The sequence below is a fragment of the Gossypium raimondii genome, chromosome 4, assembly GCF_025698545.1.
Source record: "Gossypium raimondii isolate GPD5lz chromosome 4, ASM2569854v1, whole genome shotgun sequence".
NCBI lineage: Eukaryota > Viridiplantae > Streptophyta > Magnoliopsida > Malvales > Malvaceae > Gossypium > Gossypium raimondii.
The window spans coordinates 44873147-44888192 of record NC_068568.1 but is presented as its reverse complement, the minus strand read 5'-3'; the positions used below and the strand labels follow the sequence as shown (position 1 = coordinate 44888192).

General features: G+C 31.3%; 1 protein-coding gene across 2 annotated transcripts; it reads right to left on the bottom strand.

Annotated features, from left to right (window-relative positions):
- Window positions 1-211: 211 nt before the first annotated feature.
- Window positions 212-14730, bottom strand: LOC105780658 (uncharacterized). Of its 2 annotated transcripts, XR_008195373.1 has the most exons (16): window positions 14582-14730; window positions 13707-13857; window positions 13084-13181; window positions 9955-10016; window positions 9755-9846; window positions 9548-9671; window positions 8858-8944; window positions 8104-8212; window positions 5519-5626; window positions 3392-3492; window positions 2743-2808; window positions 2572-2659; window positions 1328-1388; window positions 824-888; window positions 664-727; window positions 480-565 (listed from the first exon to the last, which is right to left on the bottom strand). XR_008195373.1 is itself a non-coding variant. In XM_012605114.2 (15 exons), exons 1-15 carry the CDS (start codon window positions 14658-14660, stop codon window positions 440-442), a joined length of 1416 nt encoding a protein of 471 aa, XP_012460568.1. In that variant the 5' UTR covers window positions 14661-14730; the 3' UTR covers window positions 212-439. The 2 variants fall into 2 exon arrangements, 1 of the variants encoding a protein (XP_012460568.1); XM_012605114.2 differs by lacking the exon at window positions 824-888 and having other exon boundaries at window positions 212-565.
- Window positions 14731-15046: the final 316 nt, after the last annotated feature.

Here is a 15046-nt window from a genome sequence, read left to right as displayed (position 1 = left end):
ATTGAAATTCTTAAAAATCTATAAAAGTTTTCAAAATGAAGCTTATTTTTCCTTTTTCTATTTTATTTTTATTTTATCATCAGGATCTCACATCATCAGTTTTAAAAGTACTTTCAACTTTGGGAGCATTTCATGGTACATTGTTTCTTTACTTAAAAGAACACAATGCAGACATGAAAAAGTGACAAATCTGAACATTAATGGAACAATATTTTGACTACTAATTTGATTTCTTTCATATTATTTTAATTTTTTTAAAAATCGTCACATCATCATCTTTTCGATGGCTAACAGCCAATGACGTATGAGTGGGTAAAAAAGGAAACTAGGTGAAAGTATAACATAGCCAAATAAATGACAGGACTGTTTTTGCAGCAAAATGAAAATAGAGAGTTGATTAAATGTAGCAGTAAGATTACATCATCTCTTTTAACATGATTTAAGCGCCCCTAGTTGGACGACAAACATGGTTCCTTTTCCGAGCATGTTCTTCATTGTGGTGTTGTGTTCGACATGCATATCCATACCAGCAATCCTCCCTTTGTGATGCATCCGAGGGCAGATGCTATTACATTATGTCAAATTATACATACATATTATCTAAGCGAACTCAACTTCAGCTTATAATGCAATAATTATCCATGAATAAATAGAAGAGCTTACATATTTGGGCAGTGAAATCCGGAACCAATACAACAGAAAGGAGACCAACTTTTCATAACAAGTGCTGCATTCAAAATAGATTACTATAAATTCACCATTTTCCACATAAAAAATGATACTACCAGCTAAGGAAAACCAAGCAGACACAAGACACTCCCACCTTCATTGTAAGGGTTCTTTTGGTAATGTTCACAATGGAGGGTTTGGGACCACAAATATAATCATCTATAAACCATCATAGCATTTCGTTAAGGGTTAGGACCATGAGTAAAATGACTCAGCCTCTCAATGTGGAATGACTCAAATCTGTTTAAAGAAATGAAGTAATCTGAACTTATAGGGCAGGGTTGTTTTATATACCACTTCAAAATAGCAATTCTGCTTAGCAAATTGTATTTAGAATATTACTGTACCTTTGCCCCACAACACACGGAACTGCACCTGCTTTGGCACATTACTCCCTTACAGAGGATAGAAAAAGTTTTGACATGGTATATATAAAAAAAAAAAAAAATAGTAGTAACCACCAATTATTGAACATGGGAAGCCAGCATATTATCAGACCTATAGAAACCCTAAATTAGTTGGTTTAGGGTTTCATTAGCCAACCCAAAGAAAGAGAAGGCATAGAAGATAAAAGCTTCAAACAAAAGAAAAAAACAACCTGCAAACATGAGTTGCTGCAGTTATCCTCTCAGCATGATTGAGCGGCATCCTTGTTCGGTCTGCAAAAAAGCATCAGAAACTATCCTCACAAACAAAACTGTGCATAAGTTTACTACTGTTTTGGTAGCGGTTTTACAAGCAGATGAAAACAGTACATTATAAACTTAATTTTGTTTAATACTCTACCGCTAGGACCAGTTAATCTTATAGGCAGTTTCAGTCTATTTGAAGCAATTTGTATTCAAATACATTGAAAGTGCTCAGAGAAAAACCACCCTCACATTCTTCTCTTGGTTTTTCCTTGTAAAAGGCATTTCTTTCCCCTCATCAATGTGCAAAAGCCATGATAGACGCTCCAAGTTTTAGTGGTGACCATAATGATAGTTATCAACAATTTCAAAGATCAGAGGCTTTTTCAGAAGAGCGTAGTAGAGTTCTACATTAGCTTTGAAGTCTCCACTGAAATCAGAGAGGAAAGTAGAGAACTGAAGAGGGCCATAGAGGCAGGTGGTGTGACGATAATTTTAGGGGAGAAATGCTCCAGTATTATCTTTTGGTGTGATTGTGGGTATGCGTAAAACATGAAAGTATTCAATTCTAGTAGGCAGCTAAAAATTGGTAATAAGAAATCTAAAATCATTCTGTTAATTGAACTCACCCAATATGGGAACTTTTTCCTTTATCTTTCATTTTAATATTCAAATTTTCTTCATATTGTTCTTAATTACGTATAACATGCTGCATATAAAGATGCTATTGAAATATATAAGCTGCATTAATGATAAATCATCTCCACCAATGAAATGAAATCAATAGAACATACTGTTTTAAGAAAAACAGAAACAGTTAGCACAAAGGTACAGATTATTTTGGTCCTATGTTTAGTTAAGCAAATGTGCTCTACTAAAGCATCCAACAGAGATAAAATGAATGAGACACATTTTGTGCACAGATGAAATAAGCTCTAGATGCAACACTATTTAATTAAAGAGAGAGAGAGAGAGAGAACAGATGAAACTAAGATGATGTACCAATAGAACCTTTGTTACTCAGTGTCAGAATCAAACACGAGTATATTAAACACAGCTGCATTCTATTTTTCCGAAGTTGCAACCCCCATTCCCGTGCTGGCTTTGAAATATTAAATTTGATCAATGGGTTTTAGGAACTAGAGTTCAAACACACAAGACAATTACTTACCCAATTTTGGAGCAAAAAGAATATGTTAAAATATCAACATACCAATTTCCCTATTGTTTAGCTTTCTAATCCATTCTGCAACAACTTCTTGCAGGGTTCTGCCAGACTGACTAATACACCTTTCTGTAATCTATGAAAAAAGGTGCACGAAATCAGAATTTTACTAGTAATGTAGTATAATATAATAACAATATGTTGAAGAGACAACCATACATCTTGTTCATGCCTGTTCATTTCATGTGCCAAGAAAGGAATCCTAGTGATAGTGTGCTCAGAAATCTGCACAACGTATTTATCAGTAAAAGTTGTAAATTTTTGTACGTCAAAACATTGGAGCCCAAATAGAGTTTTGGCAACATGAAATTGTACAGCAGTCTTGCAAACAGAGATAAAGAGGAACTTTTCAAGAAATAAAAATTCAGAAACTATAGTGGGGAATGAGAGATCGAAAATAATAATACTCAAGAACCAGTAATCTGCTCAAGAATACCACTTATTTCTATGAAATGGAAGGCATAATAAGCAGGGGTCCAAGAGAGAGGGAGATTACAGAAAATGAGGGAGTGCTGAGCAATTTCATAGAAGACCTTTCTCTAAAGAGGAGGGGTACTGTGAAACCAAATCGCTCATGCAGCCACCTTTTTATTTCCATAGTGTGTGAAATTTGAAAGACTGGAGGACAGAACATCAAGGTAGGCTTGCTTGTAGTGAAAGGAATGTTTAATGAAATGTGCAACATTGGTCATATGTAAACAAATACCACATGCTAAGAGAACAAAGAAAACAGTGACACATTGGGAAACTTGTCTACAAACAATAGACATGGATGTTAGATCAATATGTTTTAACTAGCAGCGTATACCGGTCTAAATGTCTCATGATTGCACACAGGATGATATTCACTTCTGGTAACCCTTTGAGCATGCCAATATGCACCACAAAATGACCCGTCACATCCTGAACCTGCAAAAGTGAATCAAAAATTGCTAAGAAAAGAAAGCGGCTTGATTTGGAATGTTATGTGACATTCCCAAGAGGTTCAGACTAGAAATTCCAAATTTCAAAGTATGCATACAGCTGGACAGGGACTAAATTGAGATTTTAATAAATTCTGAGCGATGGAATGGTATTTAAACCATGCACCCAATCAATTACTTCCCAGGGTTGGATAAGGAAAAAAATTGTAGCGAGAAAATGCAAGGTAGAGAAAATAAACTAGAGAGGAACAGCAGCAATTGGAGGGAAATAAGGGGGAAATTTTGAGGGTAAACCAGAAAGAGACAAAATTCAACACTAAAAATAACAGATATTCATACATCTAACCTTCTGAAAACTGAAATAACAAACTTATAAACAAGCCATAAACCCCAAAAATACCAAACATCACTCTCGATAAAACTAACTTCAGGAAGTTCAGTTCTTCATTTTCAAATGTTTGGATGGCAGAAAATATACCGGTCAGCAGAAAAAATAATAATAAAAAAAGAGGCCAGAACACAAAAGTTGTCTCTTTTAATTGGGAGTAAAACAACTTTGAAACATATCAAAGCATTCACCCTTCACTTCCACCATAGGAACCCATGAGTCGTCAAGACCCGAACTCAGCACCGAGCCAACCATCGCACTTTTCTCGTTGCCAGCTCAGATCCCCCTTTTCTCTTTTCTTTCAAGCCTCAACCCAGCAGCTACATTCCCCTTCCCCTTTTTTCATCATTAATATCTATTCTTTTTCTATAACCAGTGCTTAACATCCCAAAATAGCCTTTGATTTCAGTTTTCTTTTTCTTGTTCTTGTCATATATTATATATATATAATAAAAACTTTCCAAACACAAAATTTGTCCAAGTTCATGAGGTTATTGTCTGTTTTCCTTCTTTATTTATCTGAAATTGAGTTAATGGGATATCATATTTATTTAAAGCGTTTTATAGTTCTAAATGAGAATAATGAAAATTTGTTTGGTGATTTTTCTTGAACAAAAAATAAAAATAGCAATACACTAGGAGGACCATTGTTGTGTTCTAAGTTTTGACGGAAAATAAAAAATTGGGTTGTATCGTATTATAAGCATTTATGTTGGTAAATCTTGATAAAATTTTCACTGCATTACAAACACCAGAAACTATTTTGGTCAATTTAAGCTACTAGACCATGTACTTTGAGTAAGTTGTGGATTTAGTACTTGTACTTTAAATCTAATTTAGTCATTCAGTCCCTGTACTTTTAGAATTTCAAAATTTTAGTCTAGACCAAATGGCAACTATTAAATTCATTAAGTTTTGTTATTTTCAAAATTTGATGCGTCAAACATATTATCACATGCATAATGCCATGTCAGCTTGACATCTCTACATATTACTAACAAAAAAATCAGTTAATATATTTAACGACTATCGTTTACATTAAGACTAAAATTTCAAATTCAAAAATATAGCAATTAAAATGATCTACTTGGAGAAAATGGACTAAATCTCTAAATAGTATAATTTAACCAAACAGATTTAACAGCTACTGTTTGGTCATGACTAACTCTTCCAATTTTGAGAAGTACAGGGACTAAAATTGATCAAATTAAACTACAAGTACTAAATGTACAACTTATGCAAAGAACATGGTCTAATAACAGAATTTGACCAAATATTTTCATATGAATAACCCAAAATCAAAAGATATTCTTATTTCAGGAAGTTAGTTTAAATAGAAATATATATATATCTTGTAGAAAATAAATTTCTTGACCAATCCTAAGGATGATTACATGGGATTAATTGTGGACCTAGGAAAAAATTTGAGTTGCGTCCAGACTTATTTTTGTATATATCACATTTAAGGTCATGTATATCTAGATATCAAAGGAGTGAAATTAACACAAAGCATCCTAAAGAATGATAACAATTGAACTCATAAAACATAACAGTGTTGATAAATAAAGTATTTAGACAAGTATGTATTTTTTATTCCCCATCAATCCCACAATCCAATACTTACAGTGTTGTGGTACATCCATATCAGCTCTAGAAGGCATCATTCCACCACAATTTTGACATTGTATATGGATGGTCTGCTGGTTGCACTGAAATCCACCAATTGCGGAGCCTGAAAGTTGCAATTGAAAGGTCATCAATTAGAGAACACGAAACAAGAACTAGGCAAAAAGTACTTAAAAAGAGCTAACGTAATGTTTGGTCAGGGCATAACCATTCCATTCCCCAACATTCAATCTCCAATCCTGATGCAGATGTTCACTTCACATCATGGTTAATCAATGGAATAGCCTTACAACCTCATTACCGAGGCTGTAATAGCTATTATTGGTTGAGAGCAAAAAATACTTGCTACTCATGCCTACTCCATTCAGTAAGGAATAGGCCTGAAAATAATCTTCCCATTTTGCCCTTCTAAAACAAGAGTAGATACTAGAGAAAGGAGGAATGGAAGGAAAAAGGTGAAATGGAGAAGGGAATGGGAGAAGGAAATGATGCCGGACCATGCAGGCAGAGCTTCTTTTCTCCTAAGGCATTGTTAAGAGAATTTTTCAGTCTTAGGGCTTCATACTTGGGGAGGCTGAAGAGGACATTCAAGAGATGGGCATATCATTTGGCACAGTTTTTTGTAGGTCTAGGCTTTTCCAGTCATCTTTATTAAAAACAAAAGGGAAGGTTCATGTCGATCGTGGATCATCTCTGGATTAGTAGTCAATGTTGGACAGAGACTAGATACTAGGTTTCAGCTGCCAGAATCTGGGTCTATTGAAGATTCATGTAATCAGAATTCAGAAGGTGGTTGCTTAAATTTAAGATAGAAAGAGAGGTTTAGGCGAAGTTAGAGTGATAGAGGAGAAAATAAAATAAAGCTACTTACAAGTTATAATATGCATAAGAAATTATATCAAATTATTTTTATATAATTTATATTAAATACTATATATTATATATAAATATATTTTAAAATTATATTTCTAAATATTATTTCCAAAATAATTTAAATATAATTCTTAAAAAATTTATTAAAATAAACTTTCATATACTACATTTCTTAAAAATATTTTTAAAATAATTTTATTATTTTTATTTGATAATTTATTACTATTGTAGCATGTTTAATTGTATTTTATATGTTATGTTAATAATATTTTATGATATTATTATACATATTATAGTGTTTATGGTACTATTATCTATTACTAATATTATAAATAAAATATTATTATTTAATTCATGGGAAAATGGTCATTTTACACACATTCCTTATCTATAAATTCAAACAATTAAACAATGTAATAGTAGTATTCTTTTATAATATTCGACAAACCAAATTATGTAATACTTAATTCTCCTCTATTCAATTCCTATCAAATATATATTCGATTCCTCATGTTTTCCTTTCAACGAACCAAAAATGCTGTAAGCTTATTATCCAAAGCATCTATGATTATATATAAGAGTTGGATACAAAAATTTATAGTAAATATTAGGCCTTAAGATTTTGTCATCTGCCCTTTCTTATTTTAGTTGGGGACATTGGATGGAAGGTTAATTAGAAATAGGAGCGAAAATGGGGAGAAAGAATGAGGAAAGAGAAAAAAAAAAAAAAAGAAATGGGAGAGAAAAGGGAGGAAAGATAGAGGGAAAAAAAGAAATGGGAAGGAAAAAAAAGGAAAGAGATCTTTTCTGTGATTTTTAGTTATTTTAATATATTTAAAATATTATAGATTTATTACTATACAATATGATTTTTTATATACATTAATAATTCATATATCTTTTCACATGTTATTTATTCATATTTGTGTTCATTTTATTTTATTGTTGCTTTATAATTGTTTATGTTTTGTTTATGTCATATTCTAATCACTTAATGTTGCACATAGTTTGTTATCCTAATTCAATTTACAAAAATATTGTGTTCATAATCACAATGATTTGATTTTAAATTATTTAAATAATTTATCTTAGTAATTAAATTTAGAAAATTATTTTATTACTTCTTTTTATATGAAGCTTACTTCTACCCATAACCCGTCATCATTCTTAAACCGGAGTAAAGGACGCACCTAAACATGCTCTAACCCACATCTTCCTAATTATTATAATAGCAACGGTATCAACTGAGCTAACACTCGGTCAGCTTTTATTTTTAAATCATGTTATTTAAACAGATTGATCCATATATTGAATGACATGTCATGTTTTAGTACTACTATCATATTGTATTTTTGTCTATCTAATTCATATCATATTTTATATAATTTATCAGAATTATTATTAAATTTTAAATTATGTATGTATAATATAAAAATATTTAAATATGTAAATAATAGATATTTAATATAATTAAAATTAAAATTTTTGTAATTAATTACTTAAATCTCCTGCCTTGCAGGGAATAAAATCTAGTGCAAGTAAGAAACACTAACTAAAGGTAGGAAAAGAAACAGAGAGATATTGATGTTATCCCCTTTTTTATTTGAACAATAGAACTATTAAAGACAGAGAAAGAGAAATTGGCACTGCATAATATAAAGAGAGAAAAGAATCAAGAATTCGGAAAAATAGGGAAAAAAAAATTCTCACCACATTGAGGGCATTGAGGTCCTACGCCATCACTCTCCTCACTAGCATATTCGTCACCATCATACGCCCAACCCCTTTTCCTTCGCGAACCTCTTTCAGACCTAATGGCCTAGAAAAAGTACAAACAATAACCAACAATAGGAGAAAAAAGAGAAACATCACAAATAGATGATAGCTAAATAATTTATGTGATACAATAAATATGGCTTACCTCTAAGGCTGGATGTTATAAGAAAGAAATTAATTCTAGGGGGACATCAACTAAAATGAATATTTTGTAACACATACATTCTAGTGCTTTAGAATTTATAATTATTATCTGGGGATAATCTTGAAGGCATCGCTTAGTGCTTTCCCAAATAAAATGAAGACCTGATAAGGTGAAGTGGGTACAAATTAAACACAATGTTTGCTCTGTTTTCAGCTGGAAGAACTCCTAGACGTCCAGCAATTAATTATACACCAAAACTACATTTAATCTTGTGCAAGACATTTAACCTTGGAAATTTTACCCTCCTGTTATTACACAACATAACAAAACAAAAGCTAACTTACAAGGATTGGGTGCTAGCAATAGGTTAGGATGCACAACCAATATATGCATGTTAATCATTAGATGTCACAGTTGCCTAACCTGGACCATTAATACTCGAGGCAATTTATCTTAGTAAAGATCTCTTGTTGACATCATAAAAAATAAAAGATAAAAGAAGCAAACATACAAATTACAACAAGACAGAGTGCAACTACTCACAAGATTTGATCTTATCGTTGCGTAAGAGTCTATAAGTGCAATTTCTTCATCTGAACGTTTTAAAGAAGGATCAGCTTGCAGGATCTCCTGAACAAAAAAGAAGTTGATTCAATAAAATTGATAAGATAAAAATAATATCACACACTACTCTAGGATGATGATACGGGTTTCAAACCCTTAAAGTGCTCACAAATTGAAATACCAAAAAAAAAAAAAACACCATGATGTGATAAGGAGACCTCAATACATACAGAAGAGGCCCAAACAACAAATATCAACAAGTAGCTCTCAGGACAAGAGCAATAAACTGTTAACACAAAAGGGATTCGTCAATAAAAGTTATCCTGCTATAGATGGCAAATGAGAAAGTTTAAGTCAAGTTGTCTTCGGATTCAAACAGTTTCAGATTTGGTTCAGAGGTTCATGTCTTTCTAGATTCAAATCCATTTCAACTCTTCAAAGCCCAGGTCATCCTTGGTCGGGCAAGTTTAGGGTAATTTAGGATTTCAAGTAACCTTTTTTACAAAATAAGAGCAATAATTTCTCTTCCTTCAAACAAGGTGTCAAGTCGATACCTTTGATTAAATTAATAATTTGTGATTTACTTTATAGGGTGCTCTAGTCATAGGGAGATGATTCAAGCCATATTACCCAAATAGTTATAAAATAAGAAGAAATTCAGAATTTTACCTCCTCGATATTGCGCAGAAATGGGTTTCTTCCAGCAAATTGTACAACAGCTCTACACTGGGGACATAGCACACCTGAATGTTTCTTCTGTGACCTCTTTAACCACTCAGAAAAGCATCCGTTGCTGAAGGCAATAGAAGGAATCTAGAATTAAAATCAATTATGGCAATCTATAATACTGAATTAAGCAAGAAATAAATTACAAACCAGAAATTATGAAGGCAAGGAGCAATAGTGATAACATCATGCCATATATTCAAGCAGATGCTGCATTTTGCATGTTCAACATCTACAGAGATCTGAAAAAATACCAGGAAAAGAAAATAAATGTATATATATGCTATAAGCATACCAATAGATATAATAGTCAACATGAGAGAAAAATATTAATGATATCTTTGTTTCACCTTCAATTTCTTTTTGCAGGTTTCTTGACTGGGCATCAGTTTAAATATGTAGCTCAAGTATTCTGGAAGAAACAAGAGCAAATAATGCCATAAACCAACCAGAACATGTTACATCACTTAAAAAACTACTACTACTATTATTTAATGTAATAATAACAAAATACCAAGTTTTGTAGTACCAAAGATGAGTTCCTTCGGACAAAAGAAGGATTCAAATTGACATGTATTGGCTCATGGACAACTTGAATTATATGTTTATCTTTTAACAGAAAAACTCAGACTATTGTCCATTTTGGTTAAACTCAGGAAAGCAGCACAGTAATAGAAAACATAACAATGATATTGCTTAAAGAGGAGGGTAATAGGAAAAAGAAAATATGGTGATAAGGTAAGCAGGAGAAAATAAAGAAAGATATAGTCTAATAGAGGCCATAACATCCTTCAACCATAGCTTCAAAACCAGTTATTTAAAAGCCATCTGAGTATGACCATGATTTTTCAGTTAAAAATGGTCCTTAAATGTGGCATATATAAAGCAATATAAAACTTAGGCTTAATATATAGATTGGCTCCTAAACTTGGCAACTTTTCTCAAATTAGCTCCTAAACTTTTTTTTGGATCACATCTGTCCCTAAGGTTGGCATCCGTTACACAAATTGGTCCCTATAGTTAACACCGTTAGTTTTAAGGTTTAATATACAGATTGGCCCCTAAACTTGGCAGCTTTTCTCACATTGTCCCCTAAACTCTTTTTTTGGGTCATAGTGGTCCCTAAGGTTGGCATCCATTGCATAAATTAGTCCCTACACTAACACAGTTTGTTTTTGAAGATTTTGCTGCTGTGGACAAGTATGGGGGTGACACGTGGAGAAATAAGGGGATGACACATGGATTCATCTTCAATCATTCTTAAAAAATTAAAAAAAAAACCCTTAAAACTTTGAAAAAAATTTAAATTTTTTAAGAGAGATTATAAATTATAAAAATTCAAAAAGTAAATATACAAAAAAATAAAAAAATAAAGTTAAAATTTAACATTTAAAAGCTTACTCTTCAAATATTCAACTTAAAAAAAATTAAATCTAAAACTATATAACAAATAAAATTAAAATATACAAATAAATAAAAGTAAATTTTTTTAGAAATTTACAAAAAGTAAAAAAGAAAACAAAAAATAATGAAAAATTGATCAAGCATTGACCAAAGTTAACCGGGCTTGACTAGCATTGACCGATGTCAACCAGTCAATTTTTGTTTCGTTAATGTTTAAAATATTTTTAATTTTATATTTTTACAATTTCTTGTAATTTACTAAAAATTTAACCAAATTTATTTATTTTTAAACTTTTTTTTGAATTTTTTGAAATTTTAACTAAATTTGATATTTTTATTTTCAATTTATACATATTCTTTTTTATTTTTTTATTTTCAATTTATATACATATATATTCTTTTTTTAAAGTTTTATAACTTATATATTTCTTATATTTTTTAACAAATTTTAAATTTTTTTATGAATGGTTAAATATGAATCCATGTGTCATCCCCTTATTTCTCCACTTGTCAGCCCCATGCTTGTCCACATCAACAAATTCTTAAAAAAAAACGTGTAGAGACCAATTTGGGTAATGCCAATCTTAGGTAGTGGTGAGCAAAACTCGATTCGATTAAAAAAATCAAATTTTTAGTTAATCGAATCGTGTTATTCAAATTATTTGATTTTTTCGAGTCAACTCGAATAAGTAATTCAAGTTTCAAGTTCAAGTCAAGTTGAATTTTACAATTCGAATAACTCGAATAATTCGAATAACAAATTGATGTAAATACCCCTTTAGTCCTTACCAATTTTGAAAATGAGCAAATTGGTCTCTCTCTCAACAAAAATTACAAAATAATTCAAAATAATTTTCAAAATTCAAAATAAGTTTTAAAATTCAAAATATTTATAAAATTCTAAAATTATATTTTTAAAAAATTATAAAATTTAAAAATAAATTCTAAAGAATATTTGAACAAGTTAAAATTTTAAAATTTTCTAAAATAATAATTTTGGAACCTAAATAAGTTAATTAATAATTCAATTTTATCATATTAATAATTAAAATGTCTTTCTTTTCTTATTTTGCTTTGAAAAAGTTTTCAAAGATATATGGTTTCAAATTTATGTGCTCTAACATGAAATTAGTTATACTGTAACAAAATTTTAATTTGACATGTTTAATTTTTTAATTTAACTCGAACAATTCACTCGATTCGAGTCGACTTGAATTTCATTTCACTCAATTCAAAAATTTTCAATTCGAGTTAGAATGATAAAATAGGACTCATCAACTAGATTAACTCGAAATTTTTTCACTCAATTCGATCAAACGCTCACCCCTAACCTTAAGGACCAATATGATCCAAAAAAAAGTTTAGGGGCCAATGCGAGAAAAGTTGCCAAGTTCAGGGGTCAATCTATTTATTAAGCCTAAAACTTACACAACACATTTGTTGTCAGTATTGTGCTAACTGGTAGGGTTCATTTTGCCATAGTGTTTTTGGAGTAACCAGCAAGACTTAACTTGCTCATAAGCAGAAAAATGCAAATAATAAAATGGTTTGTATTTGATTAAGATGTATTAGTGATAACTTCTGTTAATAAAAATATGTAGCAGCAGGGTATGAACCAAACAGTAAAGTCCAAAAAGCAATAGCATATTATTCACAATGATGTTCCCCATTCATATAAATTTCCATCACTCCAAACAATATTAAACCAAACTATCACCTTTTGTGGAGTGAGAGAAGCCCTTGATAGATGAGAACAATGTCTACCTCCCACCAGTCCAAGGATAAAAATTTAAGAAAATGATAGTGTACTTAATTTCAATAGATACTAAACTCTTAACTTCCCTTTGATTTGAAAAAAACAAATCAGAAAACAATCTTAACACTTTACAATCCAACCACTGATATTTATTAGCAATTTTAATCAATGAGAAACAGTTTGCATAAATTACTATCTAACATAAACAATTAAAAGAACGAGTTACTGAGTGATCTATTAAAATTATTCAACAGGTGTAATTTTAAGTCATAAAAGGTCAGTTATGGAAACATAACAATCAAATAAAATTAAAGCTGACCTTCTCTATTAGGACCCAAAACCATTTCAGTTCCACATTTGATTTCAACAACATCTTCTCTTCGGACAACAGCATCATCAACAAGAATATCATTTGAACTGCAGTAGCTCAAAGCATAAGTAGAAAAGAAATAAAGTAAAAATAAATATAAGTTGTAGTATTTTGCATAATAGAATACAATATTTAAAACGGGGACCGTGTTCCACTACACCAGAGCTACTGAAACCCTGATCTTATTGTTACTTTGATGTTTCACTTCTATCAATATCCTTTGTTAATGCTAATTTATCTCTGTAACTACTTTGTTGCATCATATAAACTTTGAAGGGTCAAGAAATCTATAGCATTCACAAATAACTTCAGCAAAATCTTCTAAAAGAAAAGGCAGGTAGAATTATATCTTGATCCTATACATTATCGAACAATATTATGGAGGAGGCTGGTAGTAATTGTGCATGCACATTTTTCTTTCATAATGACAGTAAGACCAACATCTAGAGATCAGAACAGGTAACTTGATCAAGACAACCTATTATTAATGACATAAGATGTAAGCTTCTACTAAACCTCATTAGCTACCGAAAAAGAAAGCACACACGGGCACGTCAATGGTTTGTAGATACCTTTTATTTTGCATCATTGCAGTTAACATATCTGCATTCCTTGTTATTTTGCACCAGTCATGCTTCACTTGGGAAGAAGATGTGATCTGAGAACTTACTATCATCTCATCTGAACATACCTCAATATCCGACTGTTGCGCTTGTAAGGGAACTGCAAAAGTAAGAATTTGATGAATATCCAAAGCCTTAACAGTAAATAAATCACCAAAAATCTACAGAAAAATCTTCCTTCATGTATTCAATATCGCAAGCAAAAGAATTTTCATGTCAAAATCAGGCATTTGATTCTTTGAGAACTCCTCATATCAGAAATCATCCCAATTGCACTAAAATTTGTAGCAATAGGAGTTGCAAAATATCCGACAACAATGGTACATTTTAGTAATAAGTCAAGAATTAAAGGTAATGAAGATACAAGACCTGTTTGTTTGCAGTGAAATCAAAGAACGGCCAAGGACTTGCCTAAATTAATGAATTGCTTAAAGAATAGACACTCATCAGAATAGCTTCTAACTGGGTGATCGAATGGATATTCCAGAGATACAAAAGTTACCATTTTTCCGTTTCTGTGATAGAAACTACGCTCTTTAAAGCATGCCCTTGAAATTATTCGATTAAAAAAATTCAAGAATGAAATAGCATGCTCTCAATTCATGATTTTAGTCCTTGGGGTGATGCCAGAGATAAATCTTTTCACGTTTCAGGTACAATATGCCTTTTGAATAAATGCAGCTATTGCAATAAAAGAACCTAACTAAGAAATCCCAATTGAATTTTGTGGAAAAATAAGTGATAAATGACAGCATAAAGGGCAAAATACAAGTCAGAAGACTGACGACTGAAGAATGGGAAATTGGGAGGGGAAAAGGTAATACCAAGCTTAGCCCAAATTTGGGAGGATGATTGTGAACCAGAGGATTCCCCAACTTCTGCCATGAATGGATGTTCTTTCATGTATCTTCTATGAAGCCTGGGGCTAGGATGGGGTTTTAGTTTCAGAGAAACAGTGAAACTATATATACACTCTTGTTTCTTTAATGGTTAAAATGTGCTTATAGTTCCTGTTATTTTCGAAAATTAAGAATTTAGTCTCTGTACTTGTATCTCCAGGAATTTAGTCCCCCTACAATAGTTGGACTCAGGAGCGATTGGCCACCAAAATGGAAAACTTTCTGTGCAGGCCCTTTAAAAATTGTTTAAATTATAAATAGTATATGGTCAAACTACACTTTGGGCCCTCAAAAATGTAAATAATTCTATGAAGTCCCTTTAGAAAATAATGAAATCATAAAATAATACATAATAAAATTATATTTTAACCTCTCGAAAAATTATAACTC

What these genes read in the sequence shown, in the direction of transcription:
- LOC105780658 (XM_012605114.2), bottom strand. Translation starts at nt 14,660, where the DNA reads ATGAAAGAACATCCATTCATGGCAGAAGTTGGGGAATCCTCTGGTTCA. An exon ending in CAACGATAAGATCAAATCTT is followed by an intron (nt 8,213 to 8,857) that starts GTGAGTAGTTGC and finishes TACTTTTTCTAG; the next exon opens with GCCATTAGGTCTGAAAGAGG. An exon ending in TGAACAGGCATGAACAAGAT is followed by an intron (nt 2,660 to 2,742) that starts GTATGGTTGTCT and finishes CTTTTTTCATAG; the next exon opens with ATTACAGAAAGGTGTATTAG.